This window comes from Ylistrum balloti, unplaced genomic scaffold, assembly GCF_031769215.1.
Source record: "Ylistrum balloti isolate Yb309-2 unplaced genomic scaffold, AGI_CSIRO_Ybal_v1 Utg370332, whole genome shotgun sequence".
NCBI lineage: Eukaryota > Metazoa > Mollusca > Bivalvia > Pectinida > Pectinidae > Ylistrum > Ylistrum balloti.
The window spans coordinates 1,278,925-1,301,471 of NW_026782241.1; the positions used below are offsets into that span (position 1 = coordinate 1,278,925).

The window sequence follows — 22,547 nt, forward strand, 5'->3', positions numbered from 1 at the left end:
TAAGTATTAATTATAAATAGCGTGTCCTATCAGTGGTTTACGGATAACCTGATGTTTAATGTAGAATACAAACATGTCATTGAGTGTCATGTACGGGTTCCCTGATGTTTGATGTAGACTACAAATTCATGTCATTGAGTGTTGTTTACGTATAGCCTGACGTTAAATGTAGAGTACAAACATATAGCATTGGTGTTTTGTGGGTGCCATGACGTTTATTGTAGAATATAAAAAATGTCATTGAGGGTGTGTTTTGGGTATCCTGACGCTTAAGGTAGAATACAAAAATATATCATTGTGGTTATTTACGGTAGCCTTATCAACAAATGATTATGAGAATAGCCGAGACCCTACCTAAATCATAACGAATCACGATATATATTAAGCAATCAGCTGTTCATTGTTTACAACGAATTCTTATCAAAATGTTTCTCCGTTAAAACCAGCAATACTGTTGAGATAATAATTGTGTAGCCATTCAATGTCGACAGAAAATTCGTAATATCCAATAGTAAGCGAGTTCACCTTCACACACCTGCTTAAAATAGACTACCGTTACCATGCAATAAAACCCTTGACAAATCCTTGCTGGAGTAGCGACGTCAATGAATGATGACATTTCAATCTAACCTCTCGCTGGACGACGCAAGAGTTGAATATTGACGGTGTGTTGTGTGTGTCTGGAGGGCAATAGGGAAGAAAAGAATTTTAACAATTTTTCGTAAACAATGCGACATATTTCATTATTAGAGGAGAAAAAGTATTCAGTGATTATTTCATCGTATACCACTGCTAGATTTTGACCAACGGTAAAGCCCTATTCAGATTCATGTCTATACGACCTGATTAACGACTAGCGAGTCGTGAGTATCCTTTGGGGAACGCAAAGCAAACGTGACGCTGATACAGGGTGTTTCTAGCTCCTGAGAACACTTGGTAAATGCATTGTCATCACGCTAACATTCAACTCCTGAGAGTGGCATTGGCTATAGGAAGTAAACTTCCAGAACATGTCTATTTGTAGGGTCAATGTAATATCTCGTGTAGATATATAGCGAATCCATAGGAAGACCGCGACAGTAATCGTGAATATATGTGGGTAATCTTGGTAGAACGTGATAGCTTAACCACATTTTCTAAACACAAGACTGGTCAGCACGAGTCTGGACTTCAATAGTAGTCATACTTACGTAGTAGAACATATTAACGCCGTGTCTTGTTGGACAGTGAACACAGCAGAACGTAAATGTTCGGACACTTCATCGACCAAATCGTGGAACATAACGGTGTAAGTTTGAAGGAACTCACTAACGCAGTTATTAACCACGTTAGAGCCAGGTATAATCACGGCTCAACAACATTGATTTCCCATGTTATCAAGTATGTTTATAGCCCAATCGAAACAGGACGGAGTAGTGATCTGGACTAACATCCGTTCTCTTGCATTGCATAAACGCCTGATCAGCTAAAAGCTTTTCGAGTAAAATGTAATTTGCTACAACTTTGGAAGCCATTAATGAATTGTATCATAGTAGAATAGTATTTTGTAGAAACAAATTATATTTTTTTATCCTAGTGTATTACATGATAAATGGAATGACTTTATGTTGAGATTAAACATCTTTATATTCACTTCTTAAATCATTCATGAAATAATAGATAAGTTTTGGTTTAATACATTAATAATACTCATACTAATATATCACCGTTTTTGCATTCTTATATAAAGTCGAATGCTGTAATGTAAAATGAATGATTATTAATAGCTTGTGCAAAATGACATGTATTTATTCTCCGATTCAGCATATTAAGGTGCTTTGGTTTGGATAAATATTTCAAAAACGAAATATACTCCTTAAATACAGGGTATCTCATATACAGTGCACCACCTTTGCACGGACCTAGTCCATTATGTAGATAAAAAAATCGCGAAGAAAATAATTACGTTGATTTCGTGGGTATTCTTACTGTATACTTAGTCCATCATGAGTCAATTGATATGAATATTGTGTATTTAAGTGTCATTTATCCACGAAATTAAGTGCGCGCGAAAGTGCTGTAACGTATTTATTTCGAAGTAACTGCATTTTAGCGTATTATCAGCTGTGGACAACTAACCACAATGACATATTTGTGTATTCGTAATAATTACATTTAATTCACTAACGACATATGTAAACTGCAATTGTTGCAATCATATCTTTTCCAAATATCGTTAGCGAGAAAAGCGCTAAAATGAAATAACCGCTAAATATGTACGTTTACAATATGTAATTTATAAAAAAAATATATATAAATTTGGGCCCCACGAAATAAAAGATTTTATCGTGCAAGAAGAACAGAAAAGGGATTTATGTTTATTCCAATGAAATATAAAGCAATATTAGCAACAACGGTAAATATGTACGTTTACAACATTAAATTTTTAAAATACCATTGAAAAACATGAGACCCACAAAATAAAGGATTTTATCGTAAAAGAAGAACATAAAAAGAGTTTTATGTTTATTCCAAATATACAACAATATTTTCAACAACAAACAAGATACAAGGATAGGCTTAAATAAACAGTGTTTATTGATTTCCTAGCATTGATTATATCTGTTGAATAACACTAGAGAAGGTCCAGTGGAGCGCGATAATGTGACTCGTTTAGAAATAAAAAAAATGAGACTAGTTTACGACATGTGGTTTTATTGGCAATTATTCTGTGATCTCGTCTAGCGACTCAATACCATTTACATCACGAATTAACAATATAAACAATTCATGAAAAGTATAATATATGTTTGTCAGGAAATCACTAGACGTCTATGATACATAGATACATATGTTCCTATTGTTTTTGCAATGTATAAAATTGTATTAAATCAGATTCAATTGAAGTGATAGTATATAATGGTTGATTTTGTAATTCCTGAAACACATTTCAGAAATGCTTTGTCAGCGCTGTCAAGCGTGACACATTAAGTGTGTCAAGCGAAGTATAATTTCAGACGAATTTATTATCATTTTAATGAAACAAGTGTATGAGGTTGTATTAGTTAACACTATAATGTCCTACATCTACAATGGTTGAAATGTAACCAAGTGATCAACAATGAATTACACAGAGCAGCATACCAATATTCTCATGATGATGATGATGAATACACATAATAACAAAGTCAAAACACAGCAAGATGCATTACATTTTTATCACTTTTTGAAGGCTTTATCAATCCTGTAATATTGTCAAATGAAATCGACAATCAATTATTTGTCGTTTCTGACATCTCAAACAAGTTTCTCGGTTATGTGTACATTAGATCAATATACATATATATATAATTCAAATAAGAGTATCTTACATATGAATATAAAATCTAAATATTAACATTGAAAGTAAAATTCCAAATCACAATCATTAACGTTTCCAATCCTGCGGTCACTTTCAGGCTGTTGCATTGATGCTATAGGCAGGTTGGATATACACCTTTTACAAAATGTCAGAGCCTACTACATCAAAACGAATAAGTAAAGAAGAAATGTTTGGAAAACTTTTCAACCCGTTCCTAAACGCACATATTGGACAATAGCGTTACGTCATAATGTAGGTTACTGTCTAACGTACCTATGACATCAATGTAATCGCCTAAAAATGGCCGCCTCTATCAAAGTTCTAATGGTTTACACATCTTCATAGCTCATTCTACAAACTACAGCAATTGTCTGGTATCCAATACTGTATCGCCATTCCCAATTAATGACGTAAATAATTGTTATGACATCACAATGGTTTTCTGACTGGCGCAGCCAATGAAAAACGTTCTATGATATATTACACTAGTGACATACATGCAAAGATGTTACAAGGATGAATTTGCTGAATAACAGGCAGCTTATGTGATAAATTGAAATGTTATATCATTGATGTTTCACATTGAAATATGTTCAAAATTAACACGTTGTAGATGATGAAACAAGCATATTATATGCTCGTATAATATTGTAATACAGATAATTTGCCGTTAATCAATATTCACGATAATTATTACTTTCAGTTTAAAAATAAATCCGATGATAAAATATTATGTATAAACATGCTTCTCGAATCAAGAATCTCTAAGGTTTTTAACACTATATTTCGTATTTTGATTCACAAGTTTCACATCTTACATAGTGTATTATACATGATATTTGTTCACTTCTGTAATACTGTGCGTTGTTTTAACTATAGCATACATTTCTATCACCAACATTATCACCATTCAACACTCTTCTGAAATCCTTTGTCTCTTTCTTCTGTGATACAAGCAACCTTTTTGTGTTCAAAACTTATTTCGTCATGTTATTTATGAATAGTGCACCTTTCGCTATATTTCAAATTCTTGTGGTTAGAAATACATATGTATATTAGAAAAATCTCAGAACTCGAAATCACATGAATCGGCGTTATCGGCATGCTTAGAACGTCGACAATCAATAGCCACTGTATTCACAGGACTTAACACAGTGTTTGGTATACTGTTTTACAGCGATTACTACAAACACAGCCGCTGAGCAGCTCCTTAGGGTTTGTTTCCTTATCATCGTGTCAATATACAGTTATCAATTGATGGTAGTTCTCGGAATGAAGTCAGCTTCATCATAGACGTCTATGATAGAGTCCTCTAGGGCCTGGGCTTCCGCTGCCTTCATGTCTTCAATAAGCTTTAGACGTTCATCCCTCATGGCGCGAATTGCTTCCATCTTGGTTTCGCGGAAGGCTTTTCCGTCCTCCCAGATCTCTTTTACCATTGTCTGGTAGCCTTCATGTGTGTTTATTAGCTGTAAAGGTACATTATATATGATAATAGCTGTAAATAAAATATTTCTTAACACTACGTAGTTAGAGGTTTGGAAATGTATGAACGCTCTTGTACTAAAACCTGACTCTAGTGAATTATGGCATGCCTGTTTTTATCATTAAATTATTCAGAATTAAATATATAAATACATATATATAAGGTATGGATATCATTGCTTCTATACAAACCAGAATTTGGTCAGGTGTAGAAATTGATGATATAATTCTATGGGATAAATATGAACGAAGTTTAAGGAGAGGTTCTCAAGATTTGGAATGGACGCACCGCGACAGGAAACAACGTGATGGTATGCAATGATTCTATGTAAAAAAAGTGTGTTTGTTTGTAGACTTTATCATCCCATGAAAAAAGCGTAGTAGATGGTTACTAACTCCCCGAAAATACGGGAGGCCCGTCGCATGCCGTACAGATAAATGAGGGTAAAAATCTTGCACGGGGATACAACCATGACAGTTTAGACTGCTCCGTCTCTCATCTTCCTAAGAGGCACAAACGGTTACGGGTAGAGAGCGTTGAACAACGCACCTTGCATCTTCAAATGAGGTTTTATAAGCCAACGCTCTGACCCAATGAGCTGTCCTGTCGCGGCTCATCTTTGTTCATAAAGATGTATGTTTAATTACACTATTTAGGTTGTCACTATGGATACAATAAAATGATACAAAGTGTGTGTATTTTTACATATTTTCTAATTAGTAATAATCATAAACATTTACATGTGATGCATTTGTGCTAATCAATAAATAACCCATATAGAAATCGCTTATAAGACATACGACTTACAGTCTGAGTGAGGTCGATTTCAGATTTCTGCATAGTCTGTATGTTCATGCCGCCTTTCTGTACATTATTTACGTTGTCCTCGACGGTCTGTAGGTTCTTCTCGATCAAGTCGATCCTCTCGTCCAACTTGTTAGCGACATTCTCAATCAGACGTCTTAATTTATCTTCTGCCGCGTCTATAAACAACAGAATGGTAGTGTAGTATAGAGCAGATTTTAGTCAAGATAAAAAGAGCTGAAGTTTCGTGGTTACCTATTCCGTGATATCTAATTTCCTGTATCAATAGTAATCACGGAATTAAGCAATACTAAGACAACATAAACACTCTTACATTTTTATCATTTCGTAAACATATGATTTTGTTATCTAAGTGTTCTTACAAATTAACGAAAATAAAATTTCAATGCAAATTAAAGCTTTTACAGTAAGCTTGGTAGATGAAAATTATGATGACGTGTTATGGTCGTCATAGTAATCGCATTGAGAAATGATTTATTAGTTTGTACGTTATGAAGCTGGACGTGTTTGATGCTTGTTAGTGTGCATGTTAGTTCCGTTGTTGTATACCATGTTCTCATTTGAGAACGTGATATTACATACTTGAATTGACCAAGACTGACGTGATGGGTGTCATCGATGAAGCTTAAGATACTTACTCTTTCGGGACACCTGGTCTTATTCTCCTTGTACCTTTGCAGGAGTCTTCTTGTAAATCTTTCTCTTGTTTATATTTTGTCATAGTTTTATTGAATTTGAGTTTTTATTATGATCATCTTGACATGTTATTATCTTTTTCCCTTCCCTAATTGATGTCTTTCTGTCGTAAATCTTGTTCTCATACGAGAACACCACATTACTTACTAAGATTCGCTAACATGCCGGATGTTGGATATGGAGAAGACGTTACCTCTTATGAGTAACCGGGCCTTATTCTACTCCATCATCGATCGTATTCTTGTGTTGACATATTCATATTTTCTTTTATAGTATATACTTTGTGCTATATGTAACTTTACCTTCACCTTCCTCGATTTTCTCCCTCTCTGACTCTAGGATGTACCTTCGCACCAGACTACACATCACATTCTGTCGGGGATATAGGGTAAAATATCAATATAAGGGTTGATATTTTCAAAAGGTTTCGTCCTGTCGGTACTCTCGTTAATGCAATGAAATCACGAAATAAAAATTAAGCAAGGTTTGTATTCTATGCACAATTGATATCACAGATAATTGGATTGGTGGGGGCAGCGTTTAATTTACTGCTAAAAGATAATCTAACCGAGCAACAATGATACACAGAAATACAATGCAGACAGAATGATGATTTCTCAATTAAATGATTTGTCGATCAATTACAGTTTCAATCTGCTGATTAGACTTGTGAGAACCAAGTGTGATATTTCCTCCCATAGTGAGGTAATACAACTGTATTTTATTCTGATAAAGTTTGGATCATTTGCAATAAAACATTGAGTATTTTCCATTCCTATATGTACGTCATTTATTCAGTATTCTGTATTTTTGTTTGCTTCGCCTAGAACATAAAATAAATTACGGTAAATCAGTATTTTTCGTGGGGGATTCATTTTCGTTGATGACGCGAGTCTAAATATCTGTGTCCATGAACTGCTTACATCAGTATTTATTGAGCTATCACTATTATTATCTATCATTATTATTATTAACTATCACCTACTGCGGATGTAATATTATGAAAAATCACGAAAATTAAGACTCACGAAAATGTAATAATCTAAAGTATACTATACACTGTATACCGACAGGACACTGTCAACGACTTTCAAGTGATATGTTTCGAATATTTTACAATTGCCGGTAGCTGTACGTTCACTGTTCTTATTTTGATCAGCAATACCAAAGTCCGTAAATTTCACCAATTCATTTACACTGTATGTGCCAAAAAACAAATATTCGATTCATGACGTCACGCTATCCACAGAGAAAGTCCTGAATATGGCCGCGATATTGATACCAGGAGCACTATTAAATCTATTTGTTGTTTATGGCCTAGATAGTACGAGATAGTGAAAAATCGATCTATACCTTTTTAGCCTAATCCCATACTCCTTCGCAGATTATTTTAAAGCAAACAATAAATCGCGAATATAGACAAGTTGCTTCGGAAAGGAAATGTAGATGTACTGATAAGATTTGTACATTTGCTAGACTCCAACATTTCTACTTTATTTGTTCTATAATAGATATAAAATGCGCTGATGGTTTCCTTTGGCTATTTGGTATGCTACCTAAAAAATAAGAACATATTGATACAGGCATCGTTTGAATTCCATTCACACAATGAAGTCAGTAGCTTTATGAGTTGCTGAAATCACCCAGGACATGCTATCGTGACAGGAATGTAGTTTGCATAATATACATTATATTCACTTTTTTAATTGCATACAATGACAAAATATTTAGATTTGAAATTCTGTACTTAAAAGATTTTTTTTTCAAATGGAATAATGAAGCTATTTCTCATCTTCATCTTTAGAAGCAAAAACACTGGATGATAAGTGGAGAACTGTCTGAACATTGCTGACGCAAACAGGTCTACATATTAGAAGCAACGTTCCAAAAATAAGGATATTATTTTTCCAATCTCTCCCGAAAATGACAAAGTACTCGTTAAGATTAGTGACAGCGTGTGTTGTCGTTACCAATTACAGCTGGTCTCGTCTTTATTTTATACAACGCAATAGCTTCACAACCAAAACATGGAAACAAGCTGAAGCTCTTAAACAAGACTGAGGTAGAACAATATGTTCTTAATAGATGGATAAAATGTTATATATAGTGGCGTCCAACATGTTGTCGTATTAACGATGGTCATATGACCAAGGGTATACTGAAGCAAAATCAGAATACAGCAAAGATTCCTGTAGCATTATGTTAATCGTTAATAGATTTGAAGGGTCTTGACTGTTAATCATAAATTGCTGGTGACGCTTGTCGCAAACCATTATGTTGGTGCAGAGCTAGCGGGGGAGATAAGAGTGTCGACACCGCATAAACAAAGGAATGCTACAGATAACACTGATGCATTGCACCGAACGCCCTACAATTTGTATTACAGTACTGCATTGATTTGTTCTCTAGGTGTGAATTGTGCACCGTACAGAGGTGAACAACCAACAGTAAGCGCCTGGTAGGTATGGCAAGCCACAAACAAACACTAGGCTTAAATGTATCGAAATGATTTTCAAAGATTGTTTTTTTTTCAAAACAAGATTAAAGGTTGTCATTTATCTCCCGCTGTCATTTTGTATCCAATAAAAAACAAAACCAGTAAATGTAATTCGAGGTTGGAAGCTAATGGAAGGTTGGTTTCTAATAAAAATCGAACAAGTCAGTCACACAACATGAATACATACGACATAGCAGACATTTACTAATTACTGTACTTTTCGGTAGCAAGAAGTAATACAACAAAGCAAATATCTGCAAAAAAATATATAGTTTGAAATAGAAGGTTATATAAAGTAGAGCAAATAACTGATAGTTACTGTAGTTTGTGATAGCAGATTATATACATTATAGCAAATTTGTACTAATTACTGTAGTTCGTGGGAGCAATCACATGTATGACAAATAACTCTCTGTTGAGTATTGTAGTTTGTGACAGCAGATTATATACGTTATAGCAAAGATCTGTAAGTGTAGTTTGTGGGAACATATACAACAAACAAATATCTGATGATTAGTGTAGTTTGTAGCAACAAGAACGAATAAATAATTGTAAAATTATGCTAATTGAAAGCAAAAATATAAACAACAAAGCAAATATCTTCTAATTACTGTAGTTTGTGGGAGCAAAGATTTGCTAGTTAATTTAATTGTGGGAGTACATTTGATTTTACATTACCTGACGAGCAGTATACTGTTTTTCTTCTAACTCTATCTTTTCTTGAAGTTTCTGCGAGGAAACATGTTCAATATTATATTGGTATATCATTCAATGGCACATGAACATAACTGATGAACGTTATTTTCAGAGTTGTCACTGACATTGAAAAGTACATTTTGAAAAGTAAAGTCATCATAAATATTTTATCATCATATTAATAAGTCTCTTTAACATTTAAAAAGAACCAAGGAAAGTCTCTCACGTTAAGACACTTGTGTAAAGTAAATTCAGTAGAATCAATAACAACGAACAAGCAATTTCAATTTAACCATCATGAATCATTCTAACTACATCCAAAATTATCTTTATTTTCAAATAATCCCGTGTTCAAGCTGTAAAAGTGCTCACTACTAATGAAAATAAGATGCGTCTGCTTTTCAAGTATTCATGGTTTAAATGTACATACATGTATACAGAAATACGAGCTCCGTATATAACTACAGCACACAAGGAGATATTTCTTTACTTTATTTTAATGATTCCAGGGCGATTACTTTAAATGACAGATCTCCTGTGTTTACATTACCTTTAACGAGCGTTCTCGTTTTGTACACCTGTGTTTAGGTTTATGGCACTTCCGGAAAAGTCGGCGGAAGAATTTCCTCATGGTCTTGATCAATGCACAGAGATCACGTGGGGTTGGTATGACGTTGAATGGTGGTGCTACGCAACATCCGGGTTCTATAAACGTTAACCATAATTCTGTTCTCACAAACTTCCATTCCGTGTCTCTTTCGTCCTTAAAATATGAAATGTACATTAAAATTGAATATGTAATAGTGTTATTATATTTGATACATATTTCGAATTATACGCGTCATTCAGAATCAAATAAAATTGTACTTTTGTAAGTAACTTGTTACCGAACTCGTAGCTTAAATACAGTGGTAAGGTCGATAACTCCCGCTGGCCTAATAAATCTACCAGTATGTATAATTATATCTACATCATCGATTTAAGACAGAATGCTGCGGTCATTTAACAAACAGGTGTTGCAGTGTTATGCAGTTATTTCTTTTCAGTTAAACTAGTAACCTGGGGCCCTGAAAATATGGCTTTGTTCTGCCATTCATTTCAATATTGATGTCGGAGCACTTAAAGTGATTTCAGATACGAAACACCGGCATATGTCTCATCTCGTGTAGCTGTTGTGGCTATAGATTGTAAATTATTTGGGTAAACAGAACGATCAGACAAAGCCATGTTGCAGTCAAAAGTATGTCATGTTGGTGACGTTAAAGATTGTACAAAAAAGTACAAATGAAAACATCTTATGATACAAGCTAAAATTAGAAACAGTGTTTAATGATTAATTAAACACCATACAACTGTTTCATTCTACTTCGGCTCGTCAGTGATGGTAAGGGCCTAAATTTTAATCCCTAGGAGGCAACTGAGGAAAAGTGATTGAAAGATATTTTAGATTGAATTGTTGTCATCATGCACATAAATATGATTTGAATCTTCTGTTGTTCTTTGTCAATTACGTGAGAAAACTATGATCTCTACTGCAGGCCCGTCGTTAACATTACACATTGGGTGTCCTTGACAGCTCCGATTGAAAAGGTAGGGGATTGAAAGGCTTCGGATGTCTTGGCAAGCAAAGACCCTGTGAATGCAGTTGCCATGTAAAAGAACACAGGTCACTTAACAACTTTAAAGTGATACGTAATTGTCGGTAATCCAGCGACAATGCACTGAACATAAGTTCACTTTGGAAAGTGATTATAAATACATAAGTATACATTTTACTGACCAATAAGGTAGATTTAAATGTTGTATCAAAGCCAACTATGAGTTGAAAATCTGTCAATTCTTAAATATCATGCCTAGTGCCAAATTAGATATTCTGTCGTGCTTAGTTTCTTCATTGTTCTGATAAAATTGCAACTAATGTTTCGTAGATGAGTCGTTTTCATTTCTAAATGCTACAAACCGTCAGTTTTCTGATCAACTTATGTATAACATTGGGAAACTTATGAGCAAAGTACATGTATCACAAGTATGTCGTATTGGAAATGGACATTGCACGTTCTGACCTTACCGATCCTTATAATAGTGGCATTTAATGTAGTGTATAACGACATAAGTAGATTTAAAGAGGACAATCTAACTGATCAATGGAGATCAAACACGTGTAATAATAGTGATATGTGTAATTAAATAAGCCGTGATGTAATCGCCCCAGATCACACGATACACAAACAGTATATATCATAGCACGGATACTATATATAATGTAATACTCCGAAATTATTCATCTTAACTTCTAGGCATATAAGTTTTTATTTCATAAATATTTCTGGGTTTTTTCCAAGATATTTTATAGTGAGCCACAGTACCACAGGAATTGATCGTTACAAGCGAACATTATTTTGAAGGTTTATAAACAAAAAAATAAAAACAAAAAACAAACAAAAAAAACACATAGAGCTGAATATCAAGATTTTGTATATATGTATGAGAATTTATCACATTTTCACTATATATGTATATATAATATATATAATACTTCAGGCTTGTATTGCCTTTGCACATAATTATCAATATCATCTTTGAATGAATAATAATTTAAAAAATCCAATTAAGCTTTGTGCAATTTAATCATAACGTTAATGCTAATCAACTACATTTGTCCTGTCTAAAAAGAAATTTATTGAAATACGGGGTAAGTGCACCTTCTCATCAAGATTTTGATCTTTATTTTCGATCACTGGATTTTCCTCGGTCGCCTCCTAGGTTTTTAAATTTCGGTCCTCCGTATCACTGATGGGTACTAGAAGGACGAGACAGCAGTACGAAGCATTTTCCCCATTATTTGGCAGAACTATATGTAATCCTACAACTGCTGTTCGCTTGTGTGTCTTTCGTACAACTGTTTTGTGCTTGGCCTTTGATCACTCACCTGAATTTCCTGGAATGTGTTCGACATCACGGCAATGAGAAGGTTCATGAGGACAACAAGCGCCGCGAAGACATAGATTCCGTACAGGATGTACCCAAGTGCGACAACCATCGTGCCGCGAGAGGGGTTGTTCGTTAACGATGTCATGGGTGCATCATGGCGTAGATCTGGTGCCTCTCCTGGACCAAATCCGAGCAATGACCACACGAGAAGGAACAATGTCCCGCCAAATCTGTTAAACCGAAACCACGAGATTCGTAAGTAAGATACCTTATACATTACAAAATGAAAAAACTCCCTCCTGAACACAAACCCCTGCCTTAGTCTCTCATCGATTTATTTAACATGTAAAACAGGTTATACGTTAGCATATTATATAGGAAAGAATCGAATAATATCACAAATGTTGAATTCATAGACGAAGACTAGAGAAAATAAAGGAACAAAAAATGTATTTATCAAAACACACACTCTGACGTTTTTAGACAACACGCTTAATATAAGGATGCCAAAAGAGTTCAATTACCGCCTAACATTAGCACAGAATAGAACAGATATAGTCTTCTTATCAAAGTGGTCATGTTTGAGCAAAAACCAACATTCACAAGAACCTAGGTATCAACGCCTAATTGGCAAAATAGTAAGATGTATTACCATGGAACTAAATTCTGTTATAATAAGTAGGATTTTAAGATACGATATGACACAAAGGACGTATTTGTTAATCAGGAAAATGGATGGTACAGGTGACAATGTTTAGATCCGCAATGGGTATCCCTGATAGCTGTCTAACAGTTTCATCAAATAGTTAACCCAAGGTTCTTTTCTTATTCCCTGATCCGAAAAAATGGCTCAGTGCAGGAATCTTCTACCATCAATGTGACAAGTCTGGTTCTTGTCTCATTGCTGACTCGCATAGACCAAGCTTTATGTGCTAGGTTTCATCGATGAAGCAGATGAAGTTAAACCTTTCGGAACATTTGGTCTTATTTTCTTTGTAAAATTTCAATGGTCTTTATTTTGTGTCTGAATTAAGGTTTTGCAAACATTTCGATATTTTCTTGTTTTCTTCCATTTTTGTTTTGAATAAAACAAATCGATAAAATACAATCACTTACCCCTTAAAACTATCTGTCTGACACGCATGGGCGGCGTATAGACCAGCGATCCCGCACGTGAATGCAAGTAAGATCAGGACAAACATTGCAAACAATTTGACGAGGTCAAAGAACGTCCTCTGAAAAGACACTAACATAGTTCCAAACGTCTCATTGGCTGGCATGATGAAAGATATACGACTCACACTCAAGATGATTCCAGCAGAAAAAAGGACATCGGACAGAAATTCTGGATCGGGTACCCAAGCTGGAGACCACTCGGCTGAAAATGTAGATCAACGATGTAAAAAAAAAAAAAAAATACTACGATCTATGGTACATCTGTATGTATAGCTACCAGTTCCCGTGACTTATTTCACAGACAACACAGAAATGTTTTGTTTCCTGATGAACTAAAGTTGTTTTTCTGTTTTTAGGATGAAGAATATCTTTCTAGAGTTGTAGATCCTGAATGCTTTATTTGATTGACTTTATGAAAAGAATGGTAACTCTGGATAGATATTCTAGCCTGAAGTATGATATAAATAATGTCCCTGCCGTATATGCTTTTGTTCTTGTATATACATAGACTGTATAGTGATCTGGCAAAAAAATCATATCTTTAAAAAAGAAACTTAAAAACAATAACAGTACAGATATGTATACCCATCGATCTGGGTTTTTAAAGTTTGTTTTTGTTTTGTGTGATTTCTCTCATTATTTAGTTTTCTGTCTTCTTTCGTGAGCAAAGATTAAGAATAAATGAATTTAGTCCATTATCTTTAATTTTTCTTAATCAAGATAAAACTCATAATGATTAGGAATGTCAACTAAAAGGAGTTCACTGTTTATATTTATCATTTACATGTTTATCATGTTAACAAGAAAGACAATCACAATTTGTTAACTTGATTTGTAACATCCCTACGTCATTCATGAACTGACAATACACAAGAAAAACAACGGCAAGGTTAAACTATGTCTACACCATCAAATGTTCCTTGATAAACGTACCCATCATTGCTAGTGTGGCTGGAGCTTGACAGTCTTGGTATGACGTGGACATATTGTAGACGTCATTAGAGTAACAGAGCGGTAACATCGTCATACTGAGGAGATTACCGGAAGCGTTCATAGTTGGCTGGAAGTGGTGAATCATCTGCCGTATCCTGATAGGAAGTACTACATCCAATGTGAAGGACGCTAACAGGAACGTCAGCATGAAGGAGTCGACCAGGTTCCAAATTGACAGAAGATAGTCCTCGGCACCGGCACGATAAATCTGTTTTACCTCTTCCCATATTAAGCCTTGATCAAATAAAAATACTCTCAATTAAGTCACTTTGATTTACACCTCCCCCATATTCAGCCTTATACAATTTATCTACCATCTAAAGTTGCGTTAGTTAGCTTAACACCTCCCCCATATCCAGCCTTATACAATTTATCTACCATCTAAAGTTGCGTTAGTTAGCTTAACACCTCCCCCATATCAAACCTTATACAAATTATCTACCATCTAAAGTTGCATTAGTTAGCTTAACACCTCCCTCGTATCAAACCTTATACAAATTATCTACCATCTAAAGTTGCGTTAGTTAGCTTAACACCTCCCTCGTATCAAACCTTATACAAATTATCTACCATCTAAAGTTGCGTTAGTTAGCTTAACATCTCCCCCATATCAAACCTTAAAGCGAATGGAATGTCATCTAGTTTGGTAAATCTGTTTTAAAACCCGCTATCAAACCTTAATACCTATGCAATTTCATCTTTAATGAGGTAAATCTGTTTTATTTCCACTCATATCAAACCTTGTTACAGGTAAATATTATCTAGATAGGTAAATATTTTAACACCCTACATATCAGATCATATGGAAATAAAAACAAATATGATATAGTCATCACCACAATAATCACGTACAGAATTATAATTATTTTCATGTGCATCGAAATAGAATGCATGCAGAATATATGTCTTGCGTTTTCATCTGCAATATCATTTACAGTCTTTGATATAATATCACCTGTTGTTTCATTTGATGTAAAAATTAAAAATTTTACAATAACAGTCGAGCCTCGGTACCTCGAACTCTTATAACGAAGGCACCTTTTCAATCGGAACATTTTGTCGGGCCTCTGCCTAACTTTACACAAAATATTCAAACTCATATAAATCGAACACTCGGTTATCTCGAGGTTTTCCCGTGATCCTGCCGAGATAAAGAGATTCGACTGTACGGAAACGTAACGTGTACATGGATTACGATCGAGTATTATTAATCATTTGTTCTTTATATCAGAAACTTCCACAAAACATTTACCTATTATCCATAGAAACACTAGCCCGATGAGAATGTAGGCAAATAAGCTGGTGTCGTCACAAGCAATGCTGAGCCATATCGTATTGAACTTGAGTTTACACAGACAAATCACGATCAAAAATGACAGGTAGGAGCAGGTGTAACTCAGAAATCTCATTAAAGGTGTGTCCAATAGTACTGTTACCTGTAAATAAACGTAGAACGGATATCATACACAAGTATAGGATTCGTATCCTGATTAAAACACAATATCTTTCCCGCTTAACACCTATCATTATAGCATTTTGTTTCCATTCGAGAAAGTAAAATTACTTACTTGGATTGACCGAGAATTATATGGTGTATGTCCTCGATGAAGCGGAAGACACCTACCTTTTCCGAACACCTGGTCTTATTCTCCTTGTACTTTTTCAGTAGTCCTCGTGTAATCCTTTTATTCTTTCCCAAGTTTTATCGAATGTGTTGACATGACGTTATTTTCGTTATTAGTTTTGAATGAGCAATGTCTACCATACATTACCGATATAAACTGTTTGTGCTAAAGTGAAGCTTATGGAGACTGGAGATTAAATCCTAAAGTGTCATTCCATAGCAAAAGCCATAATACTAGGACACAGTGACGATCACTTATAACTAGGCATGCATAGCATCTATCATGACTCTTCATCTTTAATCTTGGTATATACTGATAAAGGCTAGTATTTTAGACCTTTTCTTATTTTCGCTATTAATACCATTTGAATAGTGGCACAGTTCAGAATTATATTCTTGACGTCTATCGAAAGTGATCAGAAATCTGAAAATTGCGATATTTTTTATTAATGGGGCAAATACATCGCCACATCCGTTTTTTTAAACATTATTTTCGGCCATTTTTTCTCAATCGCCACTTAGGTTGTGATTAAAGATACTAGCCAATTGCGTGTCTTTTGTACAATCATCCGCGATGAACTGTATTCGAGAAAAAGGTAGTTAACTCAAAAATGAAAATTCAATGACAAATCAGTTTCATAAATTACGCAAAAACCTTTAAAACACAATATGGCTACTGTACCTTGCTCCATGGCGCCACGACGTAGACAAGAGAGAAGATGGGGAGAAGAAGAATTCCGAGAGGTATTGCTAGCATCAGGTATTCAAACCTGTTGAGGTAGCGCAGCATCTGTAACCCACTAAACCACAGTTCAGAGACTTGGGCCTGACACTTGACATGTCCTACAAACTATATGAAACGCAAAATATATGGTATTAGCCGAGACGTTTCATCGTTGTTTAAGGCAAAACAAACATTAATAACTTCTTAAATTTGCAAAGATAATTGTAGAACAATTATTGTCCATGCGTGAATTTATAAATTCTCGAATTAGAGAGAGACGATAACGCACTTAAATTTGACTGTACCTTTACAGTAAATAGTCACTTCAGTTGCAATGACATACAGAGAGAATACATAGACTTGAAATATAAGCCGTATTTTGTCTTTCTGTCCCGAGCCAAAATGCGGATTAAATTTTAAGATACTGACCATGTATTCTTTTTATCCTGCTACTTTAGTCGAGAATCAGACTATTGAAACTTCAACAGTTTTGTTGTACAATCTATGTTTATCTAACGTTTACCTCAAGGCGAGTTTTGCCTGATGACATTCGCGAAAATAATTGCTCAGCGTGGAAATATAGTTCCAAACTTTAAAGTATATAACACCGATTTTATGAATTTTCATAAATTATCTTGTTTATTACAACATGTAAACGTGTTTATATAGATATTCTTTTCAAATTTTGATTTCCAAGTGATAATTAAAGAAAGTATTGATGGATTTGGTTGAAACTTTAGATACTGCAAGCTTGTGAGGTAAAACAGTGTGGAAGTATGTTTGGAGACAAAAAGTCAACTACGAAGGTCACTATTGCTAAAAATAGACGTTTATCGTCGAATTTTGATTTCCAAAAAAAAACTTGAGAAAGGCTTGACGGATTTGCTTGAAATTTTAGAAAATGTTAGCTTATGAAGTAATAGAAAGTGGGATTGTATTTGATATCATAAGGTCAACTACAAAGGTCGCTGTTACCAAAAATAGACATTTCTCATCTTATTTTGGCTTCCAGATGATAACTTGTGATAGGGTTGACTGATTGCATTAAAACTTGACGCCATCTTATATTATTAGAAAATATATGGTGTGGGATTGAGTTGGGGTCAAGAGGTCAACTATGAAGGTTGTGAAGGTCACTTATTACAATAGACCTTTATCGCCATTTTTAGGGCCCAACATCAGAAATGCGATAAGCAAAGTTTTACAGAATAACACCAGTAGTCACACGACCAATGTTTCCGCTCACTGTGTTAAAGGGTCAATGTCAAATTTTACATTTTGTTCATTTATATACTAACAATGTAACTAGAATAGTTAAATTTACCCTAAAAGGTCAGATATAAAGCCGAGTCCTTACTGATATGTCAGTGCTTTAGTTTGTTTTCCAGACAATTACTTAATTGAATAAATTATGACAAACTTGATTAAAGCGTCAAACATTATTTAACGTGAGTGCATATAAAATTTTTTTTCTGCGTTATTTTCTAATTTTGCGTCCTTCCTTTCAAGACATTGGTTTTTTCGAAGGAAGACTTTCAAATCTTTAAAATGGGACACCTGTTCATTGCTATCAAGGCCTATGTTGCTTAGAATATCTAATTAACGACAGAGGACTAGTGTTACATGCAACACTATCTGTAAGCTTGTTCTCCCTGTACTTTTTCTCCTTGCTAATCTTTCTTTTGTTTTTATTTTGTCCTAGTTTGATTATGTTGACATATTGGTAGTTTCTTGTACTTTATGTAAACCATGGTAACGTATTATTGTTCGGTATGTATATATTATATCTATCATAGAACAAAATTATTTATTCACGTAACCATTCTCTTCTACTACTCTTCCAAAGCCAACTAGAATTCACGAATCAAATAATACGGTAATAAAACCACAAACAAACACAGATCCAAGCTGATGACGTTAAAGGTGAAGCAGATTGGTATAATCTCTAAAAAGAACATTATATATTAATATATTCTTTGCCACAATTGATCTTTTGCATATGAGAATTATAAAAATAAACAATACAAATTTACTTTTTTTACTTTTTTCCCGCGGATTTAAGATTGATGTTATTCGTGTGAGCACAATGACACCATCTGTTGATTTATTATATAACCATTCATATGAATCAGAAATACGTATTAGAACTCAGACTAACTTCCGTCAATATCAAGCTGCAACAAATGTAAATGGCATGACATTTAATCCGATGTTAATACTCATAATTCTCCATGCTTGAAAATATGTTTTGAACAACCAACTTCGTATATGAAATTACTTAACGGGGGCCCAAATGTATTTATCAGAGCATGACTATTGAATGTGCGTTACCCGTTTTTGTTCCATACGCATAGCTAGGGAGAGAAGGGGGAAGCTATCGCCTTTGTTGAGCTGAAATGTTTGATCCTTAGAACTGTCCTCATCATCAGAAAAAGTTGTTCTGGTGCTGGCGCCGGACAAAATACATTTGACATCATCCGATGATCGGCAGTTGTCCATTAGGCCGAGAGTAAACGCCTGGCATTGTTCGTCTAACTCTTGGTATGTTTTCTGTTCAAAAGCAATCATTTAAAAGGAACAATCAAAATAATTCATATGGAAAGCAACGGTATTTGCATATGTCCAGAAATCCTCAAAATCATTTATGTCTCATATATTTATTTAATTTATAATTTCATTGTTTATTATTTAGATCGACTAAAAGTTTTCAAATTCTTATTTTATTTTGGGATGCTGGACAATGTATGTGTATTTTTCTAGATTCAGTCATGTATCTAAATTAAGAAACTCTAAATCTATACATCTGTTCTGAGCAATTTTATAAATCGTCTAACTTCACCATATCGAATAAATTCTTTCCCTAAGGATGCTTCTCACCAAATAAAATCAAAATTATTTTATCCCAACAGAGGAAAGATTTAAATGTTATTCATCTCTTTTTCTTCTTGAGCTCCCAACATCTCTCCGATCCCATTTGGTCAGACCCATCAAAAAACAGAAATAAGTTTCTTTATCCAGGGATGCTTCAGACCACAATTTGCAAACTCTTGTCTTTCCTATGGAAGAATTACTTTAAGGAGTTTGTTGCACTCTATGTATCCTCATATGGCTCCTCTTCTCATGCCGCTGGGAGACCCTTTATCTATAAAAATTGGTTCCCTTTTCCCAAGAATGCATCTGATTTAATTAGGACAAAATTTTGTCTTTCCTATGGTTAGATAAAATAATTTGCTACACTTTACATCACCCTCTATTTTGTTACGGTCCTAAAACCACGAATAGTAGGAGGGGGCAGACCCTCTATTTATACCAAATTGGTTCCTCTTTCTCTATATTGCTAAAAAATGCGACATCATATTAAGCATTAGAGGAGGAAGTGTCTCTAAGGTCTTATTGCATGAAACGTTCATTTGTGTTGATATTAACATAAAATTATCCCTAATCTCTATCGGCCTCCTCCCCAGATTAATTGGATATAAGAGAAACAGCTGACTGATACAAATTAGACGTCATTATATGTTAATTTCACACTAAAACTTATATCGGACTAAGGTCATTGTCCACACCATTATAAATCATGACACAACCGGAAACGTGATGGGAGTACAGCTTACCATGTCAGTGTAGAGAAATAGATATAAAAGTGTACCTTTTACCAAGTATCATTGGGAAGATAGAGAAATAGGTAGCAACATCGATGTCATCAACAATTATAACGGTTTCTTTCCCGATAAGACAAAGAAACATTGTTTATGCTTTTGACAAGAACATAGAACTGTAAGATGTGTTATTTATTTCTTCATGTATCAATTTATGGGGACTTAAAAGGAGCCAATATCGAATAGAATAACGTTTTCAGACAGAACTACACGATTGACATTTATCAAACACTACAAGCGTGCGTATATCTATTATTGTATAGTATGATAACATCTGTAAGCACCTTAACGCCTGCTGGTTCCGCTGTTGTTTACATTGTGCTCATTTTCTTACTCGTATTGACCAAGATTAAGCATGATGAAGCAGATGACGTTCACTCTTCCTGAACGCCTGGTTTTATTCAGGTACTTTTCCAGGAGTCTACTTGTAAATCTCTCTTGGGATCATATTTTACCCTAGTTTCATCGAATTTGTGATTGAATTAAGATTATTTTAACATATCAGTATTTTATTTGTTGATGTTGAAACTGCAAAGAAAAGTGCTCTCGAATGTCGCAGTGTTTTTCACCATGCGTTAATAGCACCGTTAAATCTTATTAATAAAATGCAATAACGTTACATAGGAGATTTAGAGAAAATAATACACTGGAATATTTTATCATATGGCAAAGGCATCGTTGAAATATCATTAATAAAAAAAGTCTTATAGACATCCCATTAACATTTTAAAACAAATGTAGTATTTGGATATACGTATTTACGAGAGCATGCTTCAAGGGATTGACTTTTTTGCGTGTAATTTATTTTGCATCAAAACATATTTATATTAATCTAATAACAAATGACTTATCATCCTACCTGATTTTCTGTCTCTATCATCTGCAACCGTTTGAAGCCCTTGCTGAGGTGGAAACACGCGATGATGGGGTCCTCCTCTGTCAGGGAGATGTAGGCAGGGCTAGCCAGGGCTCTAAAGGTGTCAAGGCGATTGTTACAAAACACCATATAATCCCCCTCTCTGTCGTCGATACATTGGCGACAGGAACAAAAATAATCATGTGGTATTTCAAGCGATACAGCTCTCAACATGATCATTTGTACTATCTGGAAATTGTTTTTTATGGCCGCCCTCATCAGAGCCTCTTTCAACATTTTGTCTACCTTTGTTGCTCCTTGGTTTTCAATGTCTTTCTCCACTATTTCCGGTGGTTGATTATTTTGCGCGTCTTCTGTGTCATCCATATACAAGTACACGTCAGTTTCAACACTACGACGTCGATATATCTGATGACGTAGAAGAATTTCACAGAGTTCTGTTCTGTTATTATCAACTGCACAAAGGAGACCTTGGTGAACTTTTGGTCCAGATACCTTACCAAATAAGTAAAGAACCAGAGATTCTTTTCCAGATAAAATGGCCAGATCAAGTCCAGTACGACCGAGCGTGTCCTCACAATCCGGAGATACGACGTCATTTTCCAGCACTTTCCTAACCACTGATTCATCACCAAGTTCAGCTGCGTCCAAAAACTTGCGTTCGGATTCACTAAGGCCGGGACGTAATCTTTCAGCCAGGACATTCAAACGACGCTTCTTCTTATAACTCATGTTCTTGTGATTTACTTAAATTGTGTACTATAGAAAATACGACGCTGTGACTACACTAGCAACCTTCCACCTGCACCCTGAAAGTCGATATACACTCTGTGTTGTAAATATATATATGTATAGATGTGCCCACAATCACAATTCATCTAGGCCACAACATCAATACTGCTCTATAACAAAAAAATTGATGGAGTTATATCAGTATCCTATAAGATATATGTAGCGGGGAAACGACACATCTGTTACATACGCTTGTAATCCGGTTTTGTATGTTTAATGTTAATGATAATT

General features: G+C 34.7%; 1 protein-coding gene across 1 annotated transcript; it reads right to left on the bottom strand.

Annotated features, from left to right (window-relative positions):
* Positions 1–4,590: 4,590 nt before the first annotated feature.
* Positions 4,591–22,256, bottom strand: LOC132553552 (short transient receptor potential channel 7-like). Its single transcript, XM_060217808.1, has 12 exons — positions 21,507–22,256; positions 19,320–19,538; positions 16,947–17,114; positions 15,893–16,076; positions 14,581–14,874; positions 13,588–13,849; positions 12,470–12,701; positions 10,091–10,303; positions 9,523–9,573; positions 6,650–6,719; positions 5,634–5,809; positions 4,591–4,809 (listed from the first exon to the last, which is right to left on the bottom strand). The coding sequence occupies exons 1-12, from the start codon at positions 22,254–22,256 to the stop codon at positions 4,591–4,593; spliced, it is 2,838 nt and encodes a 945-aa protein (XP_060073791.1).
* Positions 22,257–22,547: the final 291 nt, after the last annotated feature.

What these genes read in the sequence shown, in the direction of transcription:
- LOC132553552 (XM_060217808.1), bottom strand. Translation starts at nt 22,256, where the DNA reads ATGAGTTATAAGAAGAAGCGTCGTTTGAATGTCCTGGCTGAAAGATTA. An exon ending in TGATAGAGACAGAAAATCAG is followed by an intron (nt 19,539 to 21,506) that starts GTAGGATGATAA and finishes GCTTTTGAACAG; the next exon opens with AAAACATACCAAGAGTTAGA. An exon ending in AGTGTTTCTATGGATAATAG is followed by an intron (nt 14,875 to 15,892) that starts GTAAATGTTTTG and finishes TATTTGATCAAG; the next exon opens with GCTTAATATGGGAAGAGGTA.